Below are 22427 nucleotides of genomic sequence, written 5' to 3'. Positions count from 1 at the left end.
ATATTTAATTCACTGCTGTGAGTTAAAAACTTCTAATTATAAAATTATGCTATTTTAATCTTATAGGTTATGGAGATGACTGAACAGGATGCCCTAACACATTTCCGGTCCAAGTTTGATGAGGCCCTCTGCAATTCTTGGAAGACTTCACTGAACTGGGCATCACATAACATGGCCAAGAACAACAAGCAATAATTGAATAGACAGTAGCCAGTGGTGAACAAATCACACAGTCAGTATTGGTCATGGGGTAAGAATAAGTTGAGTGTGTTGACAGACTTGAAGAAGAGGAGGTAAGTGAGATAACTTGCAGCAATTTGTGCTAGATTTTAACTCCGATCAAAGTCTAGGCCGTATACATGAAAAGTTTAAATTTATTTTGTCTGTTCATTATGTTAGTTGATCAAACGGAGTTGAAACCTATGCACAGAAATAGATTAGTCTTTGCCTTGGAAATGAATGTGGATGTAAATACAGAAATATGTTGTTTATACTCTGAATGAGTTTAGTAGACAATATTTCATGTCATTCTGAAAATTCTTTTTTATATAGTACTTGCTTTTGAAATTTGAAAATGAGACAATTCTTACTTCTCTTTGAACAAGTAAAGATTGTGGCCTTGAAAATTATCTACAATTTTCTTCTATTCTGTTTATTTTCCATCTCGTTTTCTAGAGCAAAGGACTGATAACTGATGTTACATGATGTGGTCAGGCAGAAACGTTTGGGAGTTGGAACTTAATTTATGCACAGTAATGAGATGTTTTAATATTATTTATTACTTAAGACAAAATTCGAATCGTTAAAGAAATATTTATTATAATAAGAACCTAAGATGAAAATAGTTTCTCCCCTCCCACTTTCGTTTTTACCTCATTTGCTCCCTAAAGCTTAATTTCACTGCATAAAGGAAATGATTCTACTTTTCGTAAGTAAAGTGAGATGTATAATAACTTCAAATGTTTCTTTCATTAATTAGCATTTGAACAATTTATAAATGTTAATAAAGCTTGTTTGGTCGTACCATTGAGAATTAACTAAACAGTTTGTTTTATAGTACCATGATTGAATTATTTCGTTATGAAACGTAGTATTTTATTTATAAAACGGTTTTGTAAAGTTTTACATAGTGATAGTCAACAATATTTTAATAATGCCAATTTTGCAACTTTATCGAATAATTACAGGTATTCAAATGCATATTAATTTTCATACTGACTTCAGTGCAAACAGTTCGTAAACTCTTCCACATAAATAGCGGAAGTTTGTGTAATAATGAAAAGTAAACTTGAATTCAACACTGTTACTATCAGATGAATCACTTTAATGTGATTAAGACTGATTAGTTGTGAGATTTGTCATCCTTTACACTGATAAATTTCTAAAATAGTTTTTTTTTTTTTTTTTTTTTCAAATTGTTACTTTTATAATTAAAAGTACTAATTTATTAATATTCTTGCTTAGGCAGGTTGTAGTGAACCTATTTATTGTATTTAACATAACATTGTTGATCACACTTAACAGGGCTTGTAAGTACCAAACAGAACATTTCCGGACTTGGGTTCCTATATGAAAATTGTTTATATTGATAATCTCTACCATCCCTAAAAGTTTGTAACAAAATCACTGGAACATCCTGTATAATACATGACTTGTTAACTGTGATGAGTTCATTGGACCTACACTATATTATTACCCATAAAACCACAATTTTTGGGGACAGCACAGAGTTTCATTAAATTAAACAGTTCGTTCACAAATTCTGAAAGAAAATATGAATAAAACGTTTACAGATAGCATAAAATTTCAGGCTTTTACGGTAATTGGGTTGAGAAGATGATTTTGGGTTTTTCAATCATGTGTTGGGATGTGATTTCTCCAGCGTTTCAGAAATACAGGGGGAAACCGTTGCTGGGTTGAGTTCGTTATATAAAGTCCTGTATTTTGGGGCAGCAAGACACAATGGACGAAACAAGGCGAGAAAATCATATCTTACTACGTTGAAAGACTCACAATCTTCTCCTCAATACTATTAATTAATTTTTCTTAAGAACCAATCTAAATATCAAGTCAAAAAATTTAATTTGTTCCCTGATATGTATTGAATGTTGCAATAATTATAGCAAAGTGTTTTGAATTGCCTATTTTACTGTGCTAAATTTAAGTGTTTTGTCAACTCCCATAAATTCTTATTTGAGAAGTGGAAGATAAGGAAACGTATCACTTACAGCCTCCAATCTAGAGAGTTGGCGTGTGTAGTATGTGAATTGTGTTGATATTATTACATTTTACAAATCATAAATAGTTCCTAGGTATTGTTTGTGAATGTGTGTGCTATTATTATCATTATTATAATTATTATTAACTGACTAGTTTTGTATTTGTTTCTCTTAGAAATTTTTATTTACATATTGCAAGTGTCATGTTTGTGAATAATAAAAAACCGTTGCAAAATGAGGCAAGTGAAACGTACACTGCTAAAATTCCATAACAGGGCCTTTCCAGAAAGACAGTAATATAATAACTTGCTTAAAACTGATTGTGATGGTGAAAATGTGGCAAGATGTTAACACATTCTTATGTTGTTGAAGTTTGGTCGATATCCTGCCAGCAGTTTTCACAAACTGTTGGTGCTATAAAGAATTAACAGAGTGACTTACCCATTTGCAATTTTACATTGTGATGACCCTGCACTGACATTGAACCTGAAGAATAGTGCATAATAATCCAAGCACAAACTAATTTTATATCTTCAGATAAAATGAAAACTGGAAATATTAAATCGCACATTAAAATGTAAACTATAGTACATTTGAAAAGCAAAGAATTGGTGGAGTTTAGAACTCCACGTATTACTTTGTTTTTCATATGTATATTTTTGAGCCTATTCACTGATGTGTTCTAATATTACACATTTCTGTTAAGAATTATTACACATTAATTTTAGGGTACTGATACACTTCGTTACAACACTTTATGAATTGCCCTGTTTTAATAAGATGTTTAAACTGTTTGTACCTTGTTTCAGTCTACATATTTTTATTTATTTTTATGAATAACGTTTATGGTATTACAATTTATATGTTTTGAGTTTCGTGTACTAACTGTTGTTGTTGAGGATGATCGAGAAACGTTTAAGAGCTGTTTATCAGTAATCCATGAGATTGAAGTGAAGGGGGAAAAAAAAAAAAGGTAATTTTAAAAATTAAGTTTCCTTACATGCCCCCCTATCCGAAATATTGAACTTGAAGTATAGCAGATACTTATGTATTATTTTAGACTTGCAGTGTCCAACATGGTTCGAATGTTTTGAGTATTTGCTCATGTCATAGATGTAGAGACATTCAACGTTTTGGAGATACATTACCAAGAAAAGTTGTTATTTTCTAATGCCAGGCATTTGACAATAAAGTTATTTGATCTCTTGCACTCCAATATTTTTCAAAGATATTGTCATGGTCAGCTACTGAAGCACAGATTTTGAGGTGTTCTGAATCCATTTCTTGATTTGAGTTGCACAATGGGCAATTAGGGGACTGATATATTCCAATTCTATGCAGATGCTTGGCCAAACAGTCATGGCCTGTTGCCAATCTAAATGCAGCTACAGACGATTTGTGTGGTAAATCAGAAATCGACTGTGGATTATGATGCAGAGAGTTCCATTTTTTCCCTTGAGATTGTGTTATCAAATTTTGTTTGTTGAAGTCTAAGTATGTAGATTTAATAAATCTTTTCACAGAGTAATAGGTAGATTTAGTGACAAGTCTGTAAGTAGCAGTGCTGCCTTTCTTTGCTAAAGCATCCGCATTCTCTTACCACGAAAAGTAAGGAAAGGGAAAAACCTATTACCAAGAACTATTTTGCAAAGGTAAACATTTTTCTATAATGGTTCTGGTCATTATGTAGCTCTGAAACATTGGTTGTCAGCAAGTATCCAGAAAGCTTCCACAATAACAGATACTTTTATAAAATCCTGTTTTTCATAATAGTAGTGATTAATTCTCCACTTAAAACGCAACATTCCACAACAATAGGCCGAGAGAGTGTGGAAGATGCACTATGTATGTAGGTATGCATCTAATGCTGAAGAGTTAACAGTGAAGTTATTCTCTTTCTTGCTTCCCAGTATTTGTAGGTGATATCTTGAAAATTCTGGAGTGCTGTGCAATGCTTCAGATGTTCCATGTCCATTTCTTCATGTTTAGGGCAAAGAGAGTAATGTGGTGTTGCAAATATGCCTACTCTATGGAGATATTTGCCGAGACAATCATGTCCAGTAAAAAGCTGAAACATGGCAACAGCAGTTTTACGAAGCAGTTCAGGAACTTGATTAGAATTCTCCAAAAGTTCCTTAAGTTTACAGTTTTCATTAATTTTTTTCTTTATTATTCGCTTTATATTTATCTCAGTGATAGTTTGTCCCTAAGGCAGAAGCTCATAATAGACGATTCCTGCTGAAATCCCCCAAATACTCAGCAAAATTTTTTATTGTCTCAGATGATGTTTAGACATTATGTAGCTGTGCATCTCCAAGGAAATTATTTTAATGAATTCATGTTTCATCACAAGTCAGCACACAGCTGAGTAAAACTTCGTGACAGTAAAAGTAAGCAGTGAAAAACAAACTGCTAGTCACTGCTCTTTGTGTTGATCAATCAGATAATATCCAAAACATTTTCAAATATTATATACATTTCCCGTTCTATTTGCTAATTCGTTTCATAATTGACGTGAAATCTCCCTCAAGTTCTTAACATGTTTGCTTCGGATTACTCTCGATTGCAGCCTTTATTTTATCATCAGCAATGATGATAGTTCGTCTCTCTCAAGGAGGATATTTTAGTGATTCATCCCCCATCTTTAAATTTCTTTAATCACTTTTGTACTGTTCTTTCATGTGGTGCTTCTTCACCAAAGACAAGACATATCTTTCGAGCAGCTTCAGCTGCTTTAGTCCATATTTGAGCTTGTAAAGTAAATAAGTTCATATTATATTCTTAAATACAACCATTTTGTCATTGACTTACACGCACTAAAAGTGCACTTTCAGTATTATTTGAGAAATAATAAAGTAACATCTACAATTGTTTCAGATCATAAGTTTAGGTGACCTTATCTTATAATTAGGCATTACCAATAATGTAAAAACTGGACGAACTTTCTTGATCACTTAATAGTATTTAAAATTAAACTTTTTATCCATCCTTAAGAAAACCAAACTGATTGTGTCACACCTTACACGACAGAGAGGTTGTTACATCTTACAAGTTACATTTGAACACTGCAACTTCTGTGAACTTGTGAGATATTTCACATCCTTTTTGCCTATAGCAATCCAAAACAAAATGTTTATGATTTGGTCTATAAGGTTATTGGATAAGAAGTGAAGAAATCGCGGACAGCTGTGTCAAAAACACATGCTGCAACATCCTGACAAAAAATGTTCTCGGTTATAAGCTATTTTTTAAAACCGTTTGTTGTACGGTATCTTTCAGTTTGTATTGGTAAATGATTATTTTATTGCTTTACAGAATCTATTCACGTACTGCTTTTCAAAAGAGGTCTGATCTGATGATTTTGGAAGATTTCCACATTTCAACGTAGTACAAAATTTATGGCTTTTGGCATCCCGTCATAAAGTTATATATCAGCTCGATCGCAGACGAGGGAAGGAAGAAGTAACTGATTCAGTAGATAGGTGTCTCTTGCCTTTTCTGATAATGGAGTCAATATGTAATCTTGGTTGTTTTCTGCACTGTGTAGAAACTGAAAAATGTTGTACGAGTTCCTTACTTCTGAAAATACAACTAAGGTTTTCACAGTTTTTGGCATGTGAATGAAGCAAATACATTTATCTGGAATTTGAAACTTTAATTTCTTCTAATTTTTCACGTTTATAGAAAATATGAAAGAATGTCCCCTCAACCTTTATCACTCTAGATTAGTGCTAACTTCCGTCTATTGTTTATATGAAGGAATCAAGTATAACTTTAGATCACCACCAATACATTATATTAGGTACTCTAAAAAGTTACAAACGTTGTTTAAGTTTATTGACTCAAGATGAAAGAGATTGCATGTGTGTAAAAGATACACTTATTTTCATATAGAGCACATCAATATGGATGCACAGTTTGTATTATTTTGTTCTTTTTTTAAGTTTATATAAGATAATAGAGTATGTCTGTAGGTTATTTGTTAATGTTGTTAATAAAATCACATAAACGAAAAAAAAAATGCTTATAGATTGCCAAGTCTTCATTGTTTAAAATTTCAGCTAGTTGTCCTGATTGTAATATATTTCCTTTTGACCACAATCTATGAAAAACGGTATATTTTCATATATTTTAGTACAATTTACGAGAGTGGGATAAAAATTTTTGCAGATTTCTTGGCGAGCCTTCTTAACATTTCGTGTATTCTGTACACGCTAATGAGATTGTAAGTCTGTTTCATTGAGTTTATGAAAAATTCTGCCATATTTCCCATTCAAGAAATTTCTCATCACTATCTTCAAACACGTGTTATATTTTAGATTTAATAATTAATCCCAGGAAGTGTTGTAACTTCTTTTCTGTGTATCAGTAAACATATGTGTTTTTCTACTGAAATGTACACTTGTATTTATTTTTTGTAGTCATCAGGGTCAAAGTGAAAGTTTCTGTTCTTTTTTTTTTCTGCAATAACTGTCAAGAGATACAACGGTATTGTAATTTTCTTGGCTCATAATGTTCATATGATGCCAGATTATACTAGTGGTGCCATATTGGAAGGACAGTGAATTATTTTTGTATGAATTTATGCCTAAGAATTTGTATGTAATAAATTACAGTGACATGTTAATAGTGTCCCTGTATTCAGAACTCTATAGGGCAGTAAGTTGTGTTGCTTAACACTGAGCAATGGAAGACTCTGTTTTTATGTAACAGAAATATTACCTTACGATAAACTATTTTCCCATGTAATAAAATCTTTTCAGTGTTTTACTTAGTGTTAACTGGTATACAATCAAATATGAATTACTATTGTTCGACCAGTATCTGTGCCCCTTTGGCACTAGTTGTTATTGGCAAGACTAATGTTCTCACTCACTCCACTCATTCTCTTGACTCAGACCTCTTTGCTTGTCTTTGCTCACTGCGTCAAACATCAGATCACATGAACCTAACAGGACTAGGGGTATTGCTAAATTTCCGCAAGTTGCTTTATCATACTAGTTGAATATCGTGCAACTTTTTAATAATATGTTAATCATTACAGGTCATCTATGATTATTTCGAAACAATTGTAGAGTGGCATTACATATTTAGTGATGAAATGGAAATCTAATTAAAGGAATCTGTTCTATTTTTCTTCTCTTTCATCCCATTACTTTATTGTACTACATTGGGAAAGTGATTGTGAAATCTTTATTCATAAAGTCGAAAGAATGAATAAATAAATAAATAAATCTGCAGCACAACAGCCCTTTGGGGATCATGGCTGACTGGCCGGCTGCTGGCCTCGCGTCCACATGCCTCAGCAGAGTTGAATGATCATCCAACCAAAACTGAGATATCATGTGGTTAGCATGATGATCCTTCCCAGCTGTTGTAACAGTTGTCATAACCAGATTGCATTACCTATCATAGCTTCCCAAGTGCAACATGATGGTAGGTGGACACCGGTCCCATACACAGACCAAAATTTCATGAGAAAATTCGTTCAAACCAGTGCACATTCTGTGACGTGAGTCCTAGAAATGATGCCTTAGACCACGATGCCACAGCACAGGACAAACATATCATGTAACCTCCTCCTTTCTCATCCAGGCTATAACAGTAGCCAAGCCTGCATTTGCAGTAGCATTCTTTTTAAAATATGCAATTCTTTCTGGAAATGTATAAAATTGTACTATTTTCTTCTTAAAATATACCAGTCCATATCATCCACAGAAATGGTGCTCTTGATCTATTCTCCCATGGTGAAGTAGCTTTTCATCTTCTACACAGATTCCCTCTCTCCCAATTTTCTTTATTAATCTTCCTCGGTTTCCTAAATAAATTGCATAAAAATATTAATCAAGTATGTAATTTTAATACTAATTCATCTGTTATCGCAGCTGCCCTTTTCATTGCCTTATTTGATTTTTACGATCCTGGTTGGTAACTATAAGCATCCTGCAAGAAGTCTTAATATTATGAGTAGTGTGAGGAAGAAAATAATGCAGTTAGGGAAATTAATTACCTTAATTAATTAAGGCTTGATTCTCATTATGTGTAGGGGCATAGATGGAATGGTCGGACTATATCAGAGATTGTAATAGTACCAAGTACAGGCTGAATTTTCAGACGGAACATGGGAATTTTATTTTCACAGACATGTCCTCTTAAAGTCGTATATTTGGATGATAGAAAGCTCTTACATTTTAGGATTTTTATCTGTATTATCTGTGGAACCAAATTGACTGTCAGTAGAGTGATAGCCTATAGACTGAGAAAGCCTGGATTCAGGCATAAGTGGAGATGGAATAAATGTTTAATTTCGCTACAATTTCCATAATGACTCAAGGTTTCTCTTAGCCTTCTATAAACTCGAAAATCGGGTTTTTCGCATGACATAGTGCTGATCATAACATCCTTGTAGAGCCAAGGTACTGTCCTCCTGTACACTAAATACCATATCCATAGATACTTTACTGTCGATGACTGGGTTGTGGCCCTAGTAGTTTCACTATCTTGGGTGGGGGGAATGGAAGTGTGAGATTCTTCATTATTGTACAGTCAGTAGTGATACTGGTGAGTGAAATGTTTTAATTACTATAATAGTGACGTTTTTATTTCGTGACTCTCCTGCATGAAGTTCGATTTTGCCATATTCTTTCTGTCTTACTGGCTGGCAAAAATTCATTGTCTATCTGTTTTATGGTCATTGTGAAGCATTGTAAACAACCACCAGTTATACAGTTGAACTTTGTTATAGTGTCATCAAAGGGACTAAAGAAAATGATGTAGCAGTAAATGAATGTTAATATAAAAAAATAAATACAGTAAATGGAATTCAAATACATTCACAATATTACTTATTTTGTACACTACTATAATTTAATTTGTAATTCTATATAGGTCTACAGTATTACAACTTTTTAAAATAATTTACATCACTTTTTTTTTGTAGTATTTTGAAAAATAAAAAGTTCAGTACTAGATTGTAGAAAATAATGAAAAACGATGTAAAGTACCATTGCAGTAATTAAAATACATAAAGTATTCACAATTAAGAATGTACTGTAGGTTGAAGAAGTGTGTAATTTTTTTCTGCTTCTGCTTTACAAAATACTGCATCAATAAATCAATCTTCTTTCTTCCTTAACCAAACCAACACAGCACACAACAGCTTTCTTCTTACCACTCTCGATTTGTTTTATAACATCAACTTTATCTTTCACAGTTAAAACTTGTCTTATTTTTGCTCACTTCTCCATTGTACTGTACCTGTTTGCAGTCTGAAGTTATAGTCCGAACTGAATATGTGGATTACAGTACAGTACACAATTTGGCCCACTATTGTTTGTAAAGAGTTGTTAGCACGACAGACAAAAAAGTTTGGCCTAACCACACTCCATCCTATTTTCTTAGAAATGGTATTGGTCGCTAAAGAAATTACCAGCTATCTGTGAATTCCTCTCAGCAACAATCTCTGTTTAATGTACGTAGAGTGTGAAGTTTTTAAAAATTTACATTCTTGCTAAGTGTGTCTATAAATGAGTTGCTAATTAAGAATATGTAGTTATAAAAATAGTATATAGAAGAATGTCTCCCAGATATGGGTGGTACTGGGGAAATACCCGAGGTGGACCAAAACTAGCAACTTGTAGCTTAGTTTTGGATCACTAAAGGCTAGAGGGAGAAAACTTTGGTCAAAAATTATCCAGTCCTTTACATTGGGGGTTGTAGCAATGGGCCAGGTCCTCATTCTACATTAAAATGTTTAAGGTCCTTTTCACACTGGGACACCGGTGACGGCCATGGGTGACGGTCACAAGTGTTTGCAGTGAACACTCGTGGGTCACTGGTGTCGAACACAGCTAGTATTGTCAACTGAGTAGTTAGTAGCTTCTGATAAAACAGTTTGTGATTAGTTAGTAAAATGGATTCGAGCGAGAACCTTTTGTTGTTACTGCTATTGAACAGGAGGAGAATGAAAAAAAAACGTTCATTACCCAGACATCCACTGCTATGTGATCGGCTGGAGAAAGGCTTGTTTTACACTCTGTATGACGACCAGAGACAAGATGACAGAAATTGTTTCAGTACTTCTGAATGTCAAAAACTTCATTTGATGAACTACTAGAAAAATGTGAAAGAGGAAATCACAGGGATGGACACGATAATAAGGAAAGCTATCTCACCAGATGAAAAACTTTCTCTTACTTTAAGGTACTGTGATATTATTTTATTTTATTTTCAGCATATTTTACAGATTTTAACTGGTAATAGTATATTATATATTTTAAAATATTATAAAAATGACTGATAAGTTCATCGTTGCTCTTCATGTGCTGTCGGAAATTATAACAAAGATTACTAGAAATGTTATGTGAACATTTGTGGTTCCTACATGTCAATATTTAATTTAAGTTTCTTTTTTCTGTCATATTTGTGATGTGTATCTTCGTAGTTCAATGCTAAATGCTATGTATTGTTAAATATAACTTTCCATTGTAAATTAGTATGGTAACAATTACAAACCATATTGCCATATGTTTGCAGTTTTTCTTGGGACAGATAAATGCTGGAGCTTCCCATTGCTTTCCACACACCACTTTCTCTTTCGCATCTTAAAAGATCCCAGGGGACACCAGCGTGGAGGTGGGAGAATGGATTTGATTAATTAGGCCCTCTGGACTTCACCGAAATTCACCCCAAGGGTTAAATATTAGTTCTATCAGGGTTTTTTACCTGAACAAAGACCAGGAAATCCCAATTAGCTTTTGTCCCCCATCTGCAGATCTCTGGAGAAAGAATAAGGAAGATATTAGTGAAGTGCTTTGTGTGGAGTGTAGCATTGTATGGAACAGAAACATGGCCATTATGACGAAGTGAAGAGAAGTGGATAGAAGCATTTGAAATGCGGATATGGAGAAAGATGGAGCATGTGAAATGGACAGACAGAGTAAGAAACGAAGCTGTTTTGGAAAGAGTGGATGAAGAAAGAATGATGCTGAAACTGATCAGGAAGAGGAAAAGAAATCGGCTGGGTCACTAGTTGAGAAGAAACTGTCTTCTGAAGGCTGCACTGGAAGAAATGGTTGATCAGGAGAAGAGTTTGGGGCAGAAGAAGATATCAGATGATAGACAACATTAAGATATATGGATCGTATGAGGAGACAAAGAGGAAGGCAGAAAATAGGAAAGACTGGAGAATGCTGAGTTTGCAGAGAAAGACCTGCCCTTGGGCAGAACAGTATGAATGAATGAATTGCCATATATAGTTACTTTAGCATCACGTCAAATGTTATGTACAATTCTTTACAGTGGAAAAGAAAATATGCAACTTAGGTACAAATTTTGTTTCTTTCATCCATACTTTTCTCTTTGAAATCAGGCACAAACTTAGCTATAATTTCTTGCCAAGCATTCGTTTTCATCACTTTATTGCTATGTCATCGCTTTTGATATCCCAAATATCAGGTCGACTTTCTACTTCACTTATAAAATCTTGTGTTAATCAAATCTATACTCATGGCTGGATTATGACTAGTTTCACTGTGCTCAGTGAGTGTTTTGTTGGCAATCTGCAAGCTATGTCTTGTGACTGGTGTCCCAGTGTGAACACTCCAATTCAAAGAAATGAATTTCGGGTAGTGACTGGTCTGGACACAGTGACCTTGTCCGTCACATGTGAAGAGGGCAAGTCACTGTTGTGTCACTGTGACTGAGTCAGACACTGCAGTGTCCTGGTATGAATGCTCCAATTCAAACGAATGTATCTCTATCAGTGACAGTCACTTGTGACCGTCACTGGTGTCCTAGTGTGAAAAGGCTCTAATTGCTAAAAGACCCAAACTTGACGAAGCCGGACAGAATATTTTAAGACGACATAGCAATTGGGCGGTGGAAGGGACAAGAGGAAGGGGTAGACTACGAGAATGTTGGTTGGATGAGGTTCGATGAAGCATGCAGGGAAAAGGACTATGTGATGATGATGCTGTGTACAGAGACTTTTGGAGACAGCAGTTTGATTTGGGCAGAAGGAAAACCATTGTATAATGGAATATTCCTACTAAAAAAATTGTAAATCACGTTTGCTTAAAACAGATAAAAGCTGTACTTTTTAATGACCGTTGCTGTAGCCAAAGTGTCGCTACAACCAAATTCAACTGTAGTTTGTATTTGTGTTGTGTTATAGCACTGGATATTAACTGAAATGTCACAGAAGTCGAAAAACTATTAGCTCACGAAGTAGAGAACACTTCGTGAAAGCTGATCAAAGTAAATGAGAAGACTTAATAACATGGGAACATTTGCTAGCGACTGTCAGTCAACTGTCATGTCAGCTGACCAGAACTGCTCTGTGGTTCCATACTGGAAATGAAAACAGCCGTAGTTTAGCAGTAGAGTATCAGAAGCTTCCTTTATCCATAATGACAGTAAATTGGGTTAGTTTACACTGGCACCATCGCAAATTCTTTTCAGCACTACAAATACCAGTTATAGTACAGCGGCATGCTACTTAGTCAGGACAACTTTTAACTTCAGTTTTAAACTATGCAGAGTAATTTTGATACTCGCTTTTTTTTCTCCCCCTCCCCCCCCCCATTAGTTGGACAACAAATGATATCTCTGAAATTCGTTAAAATTATGTGCCATTGTTTCTAAATTACTTTGCCGAATTGATACAGTTATTATTATTATTTATTTATTTTTTTTTTTTGTGTATGTGTGATCAGCATTATGTTGAAGTTTTTATGTTATAAGATCACAGCTTGTGAATTTAATATATATTAACTAGCTCTGGTTCTGTCTTACAGAATTAGTTGTGCTGCATAAACTCATGACCATTTTTAGGGAAAAAATAATACATAAATATTATGCAAGTATTTTATTTGCTTTCTACTCTACCATATGCATAAAAAAGTTGAAGGCATCATCAGATGAGCTCTGCTTTCAAAATGTTTATTAAGTTATTTAATAATACCGCTTTAAGAAAGAGATAAGTGCCATGTTGAATATTTTATATTGGAGATGTAGAAAAAATTAATAATTTGCAGATAATGTTTAGTAAACTGATTCTAGTTTTGTCCCTTTCTGAACATCCAAACATTGCTGAAGTCAGAATGTGAGCAATATTTTTTTAGTATCTTACAACACAGCTTATAACTGCAAAGTAATTATCTGATGTATTTAAAATGGATTAAAAATATTTTGCACCATGCTGCTTTAACACATAATTAAACACTGAACAAGTAATAACTGCTTTACCATAATATGAACACAGTAAGTCAGTTATTACTTGTTCAGTAATTATGGAAGTTTTATGGTGTATCCAAGAATGAAAAATAATTAAAATTTGAATAAAGAAATACATAGAGGTGGTTTTGGCGTTAATCATGAGATAATTGCTTTCAGAAGAGGCAGAATGAATTTTATTTACATATAATAGTATATGCATGGACATGTTTTTTCACTGTCCATTGTTGAGAGTCCTACATAGTACACAAATATGGCTTCCTATATCTGTTCTGGCAACATATGAGATTGGATGTATCTGTATATGAGTTTTGTATTTAAAAACGAGAATATTTGAGTTATACAAGATTCAACTTCTATAATTACGTTATGCTGAAGGTTGTATCTTTCAATGTATATTGTCTGAAGATTGATTCTATATTAAAAATGACTTTGATATTTGAGTGCGAATAGTCCTTTATTGAGGAGATATGTCTTGTAAGAAATATGGCCTACATGCAATAATCCATGTTGAATATTTCGTACACTACTTTTAACACTTGAATATAAATAATGTATTAAATGGCGATCTTGCTCGTGTTAATTATGTAAGCCACATATGCTTACGTAATTAACACGAGTAAGATCGCTATTTAATCAATTATTTACACGCAATATTTAAATTTTCGTTAAAAATTGATTGCACTACAACTAACTTTTCCATGTAAATAAAGGTATCCCCACTTCCTTTTCCTATAGACAGATTTTTAAATCCTCCGTTGTGGTGATTAAATGCCAACAAAAGTGTCAATTAAGTCAGTTGCGGTGTAGAAATTAACATAACCTAATACTGAAATGGTTATCAGTTTCCTTATGTGTTAATAATAACTATAATACATTTTCTGTAATTACTTAAGTTATTTTTTTCGCCCTTTAAAATAATTACTTATTTGGAAATAAAATTATCTAATGTGCAAGAGTTTGTAAATATTAATATAAATAACTGTACTTAAACTTTTCTTTCTTGCCTGATGTTCTTTGTGGTTCGTACGCTGAGACCAGTATAATGCCTGGCTCTTCCTGTTGCCTTTTGTAGAGTCACTTTCATCTGACGCATACAGTAGTTCTCGATGTGGCAATGTTTTTATAATGGATTCAAAACTGTTGAGATGCATGCGCACTGAGTCTTCCCTTTCTCTTCTACACCACTCAACAAACAGCCAAGATGTCTGGCCCTACCAGTATCTGTATCACATGTGATTATGATTAATGGAAAATGTCCTCAGAAAACCTACTCCAAATATCGTCTTTGTGTTCCTCAAACTTCACATGGATGTGCCAAGATATGAACTCAGCTTCCAGCATAGCCATTCAAGTGATGATGCGCCCATAAATTATCGTGTTATTCTACAGTTATAGCACAGTAGTATATACAGTCACGAAGCTTGAGTTGTTGAGGGTACTAGGAACAATAAACTGTGCTGGTACTATTATTTCGCATTGTCTGTAATGAGGTGATAGTAGCTATCCTAATGGTTAGCAACTATCTATGGTGTCATATTCCCTACGTATTGAGCTTCGTGCCTATATATACTAGACTGTAGTTATAGTCACTTGCTTTGCCTATGAAGCAAATGACTTAAAATATTTCAAATTACAGTAGACTCCCTTTTAACGAATATCTGAGGGATTATATTTTCTTGGTTTACATAAAATGGGAAGGAAAGGCTAAAATAACTAGTAATAACATGTGTGTAATGTATTAAACATAATGATTTAATTAGGCCTGCAATTATTATTTACAATACATTTCATTATAATATCTTCTGACTCTTCAAATGGTGAGGCACAAATGATTTTCCATTTGTTGAACCAGAACCACACTGAAACTCGGCATAGAAAATTCTTCTTTCTTCTTCATTATTCCTCATAATGAAACAGTTGGCAAATGACAAACCATGCTTTTTTGTCATATGCTTTAGTGTTATTTTAGGATTAACCTCGACATCCCCTATTATTTTCATTTTCCGTCTGATAGTTAATTTCCTCCATTTAGTCGCCATTATAACAATGCATAAACAGCATATCATAAACTAATTTCCTTAAAAGCGGAAATTAATTACATTATTCTTAATTTGACTGGGACTTAACAGATTATTCCTTAAAAACGAGAATGTTAAAACGGGGTTTTACTGTATCTAAATAGTGCAGATTATTCAATTGCTTCGAATTAAATCATTATATATTCTTAACCTTTATTTTCCCATTACGAATATCATTAATAATTAATATCTTTTTAAATGGACATGTTGTGTGCATACATAAAGATAGTTAATACTGTGAAAAGGCAGTATCACAATCCTTGTAAAGCTTAATGAGCTGTAAAATTACAATTTCGAGTAGTGAACTTTTTCATTTCACGTGTAGAATGAAAGATAAATTAATATTTGGGTGTCATAACTAATACTAAAGATGCCTTTTCTGTATACACATGACAGAATGACAGTAAAATGGACGTCACATATTTCATAAGAATATTTCCTAAACAGAGGACTATTTTCCGCTACTAAATCGAGTGACATATTACTTTGTTCATAATATACTGATATTAATTTTTGTGTTTAGTTTACTTAAATTTAAGGTAATGAATATTCTGTTGCATATTTACAAAATCACGTTATTTAAAAAGTTATTTTATGTGCTTTAAGTGTGTTCAAGCTACAGTTATTTGCAGGTTATATGAGAATGGGAAACAAATTCTGTATGATTTGTTTTGAAAGATTGTGTATAGATTTCTGTATCACAGTATCTCCATTTTAGCAACTTCCTTGTCTCTATTTATGTGCAGAAATGTATTTTAGAGCATTTGCAAACCTTTGAAGTTAGTGTTACATTACATGTCTCAAGAGACAAAATTATTTGTCAAGAAACTTTTTATTACTGTATATATTTATAGTTTTTAAATTTAATTTCTTATTCAAACATTTATTTAAGATAATCATAAAGTTTCTGAACATTATTTATTTTTTTATATAGAGTATATGGATCGTAATGGTATTTTCTTAAAAAAAAAAAGTATTATCATTCTTTCAGATTCAGGCATGAACATGCTTAATTACTGATCTTCAGTTGTCGAGTAGTTACCATTAGATTGGAGATTTTCAATTCAAACCCACCCAACGATGATGGGTTTTTAAGGGGAATAAAAATACTTAAGTGTGGCTTTCTGCAGAAGCAGGGGTTGCAGGTAAAATTTACCGCCCATTGCTTGATCACATAAAAATTCAGCTGTTATGCTCAGTGGAGATAATGAATTCTACTTTTAGCAATGTGTAGGAAAATATTAAGTTGTCATATAGAGACACTGATGACCAAACAACCAACCATGCTTAATGATAAGTAATATAAACCTTACTAAAAGTTGTAATTTTTAGATTTAATTGGGAAATAATTGAAAGCTTAGTGAATTTAATATAATTCGTATAGAATTTATTTCATATTTATTACTGAATATTAAGAGTCTTATTATAAGCTTAATGTAAATAGGCCTACCTTGTTAAAAGCATCCAGTTCCCAACTCCAAAGGTTTGCACATACTGTAAATGGGATTAATACTTGCTGTGTAAGGGAAACTGAACTATTAATTTTTTTTGTGTTGAGGGTATGTGATTTTTTTGTACCAACTTCATAATTTTGATAGTTATGTAACTGTATTTGAAGCATGGTTGTACTCTATAAAATATAATTACGAAATGTGGATATTGTTATGCCAAAATTAAACAAGCAAAAAAGGAGATAAAAATGAAATGAACATTTTTTTTTCTGTACTAAAGAATGGCTTTTGAAATTATTGTGATTATTATGTTATCTGCCTGAAGAATGTTCGGTGGTAAAGAAAATTTATGTATTGTATGTGTCTCAGAGGTTTTTTTAAATAATTCTTAATATCACTAAATTTGAAGAGAGGTGGAACTAACAATTTAGCAATATCCAGAAACAACACTACTGGAGTATCAAATATTAAGAATACAAATGAAATGTATTCCGTTTACATACCATAAATTAGGCGCATGGTTTGATTTGGATAAGTTGTTCATAATTTGAAGATGAGTGCACTTATCGCACATCCAGTTAATACTGTCATATGTCAAAAATCACATATTATTTTCGTAAATAATTTCCAACACTGTTTTACTGGTTGGATGTATGAAATTCTAATAATAAAATAGTAAATTGTGAAAGGTTTTGGTACCTATTTATTAAAATATTTTTGTTACAGTAGTTTACTCGGAAATAGCATACTGGTACTGTATCTATACAAATCACAATTTTCGAGTTAACTTATGACTATTTTACTGGGATGCGATATAGAAATTCAAAATACAAGACTTTCATCTCTTAAAAAAAATCCTATGGAATTGATTAAATGTACATAATTTTAAAATATCAAGTAATGTCAAAGTAATGTAAATTTCATGACTTTTCCTTTTCAAACAGATTAGTTTTCTCTTTATTTCATAACCTAATTTTATGACCTTGGGAAGTTCCGGTTCTTAAAATGTATGTAAATGCTATCGAGTGCATACATACCTTAGTCAAACAGTAACGTATATGAGATTTTAATGTAGAATATTTCAAAATATAACTTATTTAACTTGAAACTTAACTTGTCTCAAATGGCAAAATATATAAGTAAGGTGCAGTAAACTGTATGTTCGACAAGAAGACATTCAGAGCATCAGAATGAAAACAACGAAATCTTCATCTCTCGTTTCCTAGCTAACAGCTTAATTAGTTGACAATTTTTCATCAGAGAGACTGAACTCCAGTCCCAGGGAAATTGTGCAAGGTCTTTTGTGGAAAAAGTAGCGCAGCACAGGTTTTCTGTAAGTGCTATTTTACAACTTTCTTTATAACGTTTGTTCCTTTATTACCATATTGAGAAAACAACCTCTGGAACATAGAAGTATCGTTAGGTAATTAATTGGTTACCTTCATTCACGTCTCCCATTTTCTGGTTGCAATTAATTGTTTGAAACTTCGCGTCAAATTCAGAATTTTAAACTTTTATGTTCTGACACTTGTGAGGAATTTCTGCCTTCAGATTGGCAAGACACAGGGTGATTCAAAAGTCTTCTTTTAAAGAGACTCTATGTAAATACTCTGACAATTTTCTCTCTTAGTGCAATATGAAATAATGCAATTACTTTACAATAAGTGTCCAGAAAGTTAAAAGAGTTTTTTTATAACACCAGGTTTTCCAAGTGATGAAAACAGTTTTCCTCGAAATTGAGATTATAATAATTATGTGGAACAAGAACATATGCCACATGGAATTGAATATACTTCAAATTTTAAAATATAGTTGAAAATGTCTGAATTTCAATTAATATGCCAGGAACAGTTATTATAGCTCAATTCTTTTCAAGAATAAATAAAATTACTTTATTTTAACAGTGTTAATTATAACATTTTTTTGTGCACGTATTCATATTTTAAGTGGGTAAGATATATTTAATAGTAGGTATTTGTAATATAATTTTTCTGGGTCTTTTACAGTAGAATTAAATTGTAATATTTACGTTGTGTTTCTATGTCTAAGACACTTAAAATTAGAACAGTTAAAAAAAAAATTAATAAGAAAACTCACATTTGTTACTTACTGGAACTTCAAAATCACTACCACTATCGGAACTTTACCCCTTATCAAGGCACTCAACACTAGAATCTGTAGTTTGATATTGTGTAATCTGCAGCATACTTGTAGAATGGGCACACTCATTTTTGCAAGCAGTTAGCTTTGTAATTCATGTGAACTAGATAATTAAATGTCATCTATTGGAGCAGAGAACATTAAAAGAATACCAAAAATAATCACTATCAACAAGTAGGCACAAAGAAACCGCGTTCTTTGATCCAGGTTAGAAACAAATTCAGTGCAACGACTATGTGAACTTTATTTTTTACCCAATGGTAGATACTTGACTTTACAAATTATTCGAATGAAAATCCATTGTTGCCTTTTGAACCATAGCGCTTTCCTTTTAAATAACAATAAAAATAGTAACAGAGATATGAAAATGGATCCTAAAAATTGTTAACATGGGTATCTTCGATCTAAAAGATGCACAGGCATGTTTTATGTAGAAAAAGCGCGTCTTGTAATCAGAAAGTATGGTGAGGCTTAATTTTCATACCAAAAATTCATAACTATATGAATGTCATTCTAAAGAAAGGCATTAAGCTTAATCAAACCATTGTTATAACTGAGTCAACCAACATAAGTATAATTCTTTAAATTCATTCTATATTTTGAACTCTCATTTCTTTCGGAATTGAACTGATTTTGTAAGGGTGCTCGATAATATACAAGTTATCTATGAATGCGTATTTTTTATTGAGCTTGAAATTTAACTAGGTCTATTTTTCTCAATTCCAGTACTGTGTTTGTTTCTGCAGAAAAATATCCAGTTGGTTTATGAATTCTTGTTCTGAATATAAACCAATTTACCATTGATTCATGAGTCTATAAAATATGTGGCATGTTATATGATAATCTGATGATTTGCAGGAACTAACGACATTTGGCTGCGATGATGCTTGCTAATAATGATGCATGAATTAGCATCTCATTACATTGAGTGTTTCACATATAAGTGCACAGAAATATAAGTTAGACCAGTGAAGAAAAAACGTATGTTTTTAAAGTTGATGGGTCGAAATAATGAAGGTCTTTAAATGTACAGAACTTCCCCAATATGGAGTGTCATATTGAAGGTGGAATGACAATCTAAATACGAACAGAGAATTCCTTCCAAGAATTCTTAATTCCTATCTACTACGTTTTTGACTTGAGAGACTACACATACTGTACTTATTTCGGAAATACTATGAGGTTTGCAGATGGATTGCGACAACTTTGCTGCTTTTATCCTTCATGACAATCTTGTATTGACATTTTAATGAACAGATAGTGTAAGAAGATATTTCTTCATATACTTCATCACAATTTAAAACAGTGCCAAGTTATAAAACAAAAATGATTCGTTGTTATGTTCCCTCTTTCGTTACACCTTATTTTTATTACTACATAAATATATTTTATGACATAGCTCGTGTTCATAGTTATGAAGTGAAAGATCATATCACAGATTTGAAACGTGTCATGAAACTGATTTTCAAGAAAGACTTTGTTAATTAAAGTAAAATCAGAATTTGAGTATACCAGTATTTGTTAGTAAAGTATAGGATTTTTTTTTATTTTGACACCTTGGATGTCTTTTGATGCCATTAATTATGTATAAATGTGATTCATAGGTATTCTGTGATGTCATTGTATAATGACAGAATAGATGCCCATTACCCAGGATACTTGAATGTATCTTTTTGGGTATAAGTCGCAAATGTCCTGGTACAGTATTTATCAACATCCATAAAACATCATTGCTATATATTGTACAACCATCATTTATGAATATCCATCAGACATAATTTGTTAATGTCATATGGATAACATTTGTGAATATTGTAAATATATGTTTTCCATGATCAAATAAAATAGCACTGAACTGTCAGTCCTTTGTGTTTTACCTCCTCATATTATAATATGCTTTGTTGTCTAAAGTCGTCATTTCTTTGCAAATATGTGTATGTATGCTTAATTATAAGTAATGTGCACTAATTTGCTTGGAATATCTAAATGATTGCAGAAATGTATAAGGATTATAGCAAGATATAATTAATTTTAACTTTGGGAACTCAAGCGCGATGGTGTAGTAGTTAACAATTCTGCCTTATATTTGGGAGGTCCGGGATTCGACTCCAGTGACCAGCTTGCTGTCCTGACTTTGCAGACACTCCAGGCAAAAGCTGAAATAGTAACAATTACAAGGCCACGACTGACTTCTTCCCAATCCTTCATAACATAATTTTGTATGTCATCTCACTTTCCATGACAGGCCGGCCACCTATCAGAAAAGTATCGCAGCTGACTGACTGTGCTTCCCTCTTTCGAGAGGAAAGAGTTTTAGAGACAAACTGCTGAAGAGTGGAAAAAAATCTCACAAAAAATGTTTTGGGAAAATGTTGTATTATTTGTAGTGGTCAGAACAGCTGTGTGCTGTTCTCATTAAATCATAACTCTATTATTGCAATACTATCTCCTGACTATTGGTTTGAGAGATTTCAGTTTGACTTTCAGCTGAAGAAATGGGAAGCAAACAGTACTTTGAACCAAGGACTGGGAAATTTAGTCTGATATACAGATAGATACGAGACCAGTAACGAAATTGGTATCAGAATCTATGAGAAAAGACCAAGAAAAGACATTAAGACTATCTGTAAAATTATCCCACTGCTTTCCAGGCAGACGTTATTTACATAATTATCATTCTTTCAAGCTCTTTGATCATAGTGCTTGGGCTCTCTAGTAAGAGAAAATTTCTGAAAATGTTACTGATTTCGGAAAACGTATTATGTGTCTTTCTCGTGTTAAATTTTATATTACGTCGTTAACATGTTTCTGGCCAATAACGAGATAATATAAAATTTAACACAAGAAAGACACATAATATGTTTTCCGAAGTGGTATAGTGTTAAAAGTTGTGTAATCAAGATGCTTACTGATTTGTTGGAGTAAAATGATGATATACTCATAAATGGGAAAATCGTAAGTACTATGTGAATGAATTATAGAGAAACCGCAATATGGCAACCTGGCTCTCTACCAAACTTCTTGCAGACTCCGATTATGTTAGCTGTGATAAACTGGACAGTATTAGTAATTTGACACACCACAAACAATTATATAAAATATTACTAAACAGGCAATTAAAACATAATTTACTCTCGTGAATCAAGAAAGGAAGTTCTGAAACTATCTGCCTTCTTGTTCCAAACATTTCTCACATCTGGTTAAAAAGTGAAGTATCAGTCACTTTAATTGCCATTTGGAAATGGAAGCAATAATTTCCATCCCCAACAAAAGTTTATTTT

At 32.7% G+C, this 22427-nt stretch overlaps 1 protein-coding gene across 1 annotated transcript in view; it reads left to right on the top strand.

Annotated features, from left to right (window-relative positions):
* Positions 1 to 21007, top strand: part of Pi3K92E (phosphatidylinositol 3-kinase 92E) — a 40931-nt gene extending 19924 nt beyond the window's left edge. The window contains exon 16 of the mRNA XM_069827714.1: positions 67 to 21007. Within this exon, the coding sequence (XP_069683815.1) occupies positions 67 to 195 (129 nt within the window). The 3' untranslated portion in view covers positions 196 to 21007. The remainder of the gene's footprint in view (positions 1 to 66) is intronic.
* The last annotated feature ends 1420 nt before the right edge of the window (positions 21008 to 22427 follow it).

Source organism: Periplaneta americana, chromosome 6 (assembly GCF_040183065.1).
Source record: "Periplaneta americana isolate PAMFEO1 chromosome 6, P.americana_PAMFEO1_priV1, whole genome shotgun sequence".
Lineage (NCBI taxonomy): Eukaryota > Metazoa > Arthropoda > Insecta > Blattodea > Blattidae > Periplaneta > Periplaneta americana.
The sequence above is the reverse complement of the archived record's forward strand: the minus strand, read 5'-3'. Positions and strand labels throughout refer to the sequence as shown.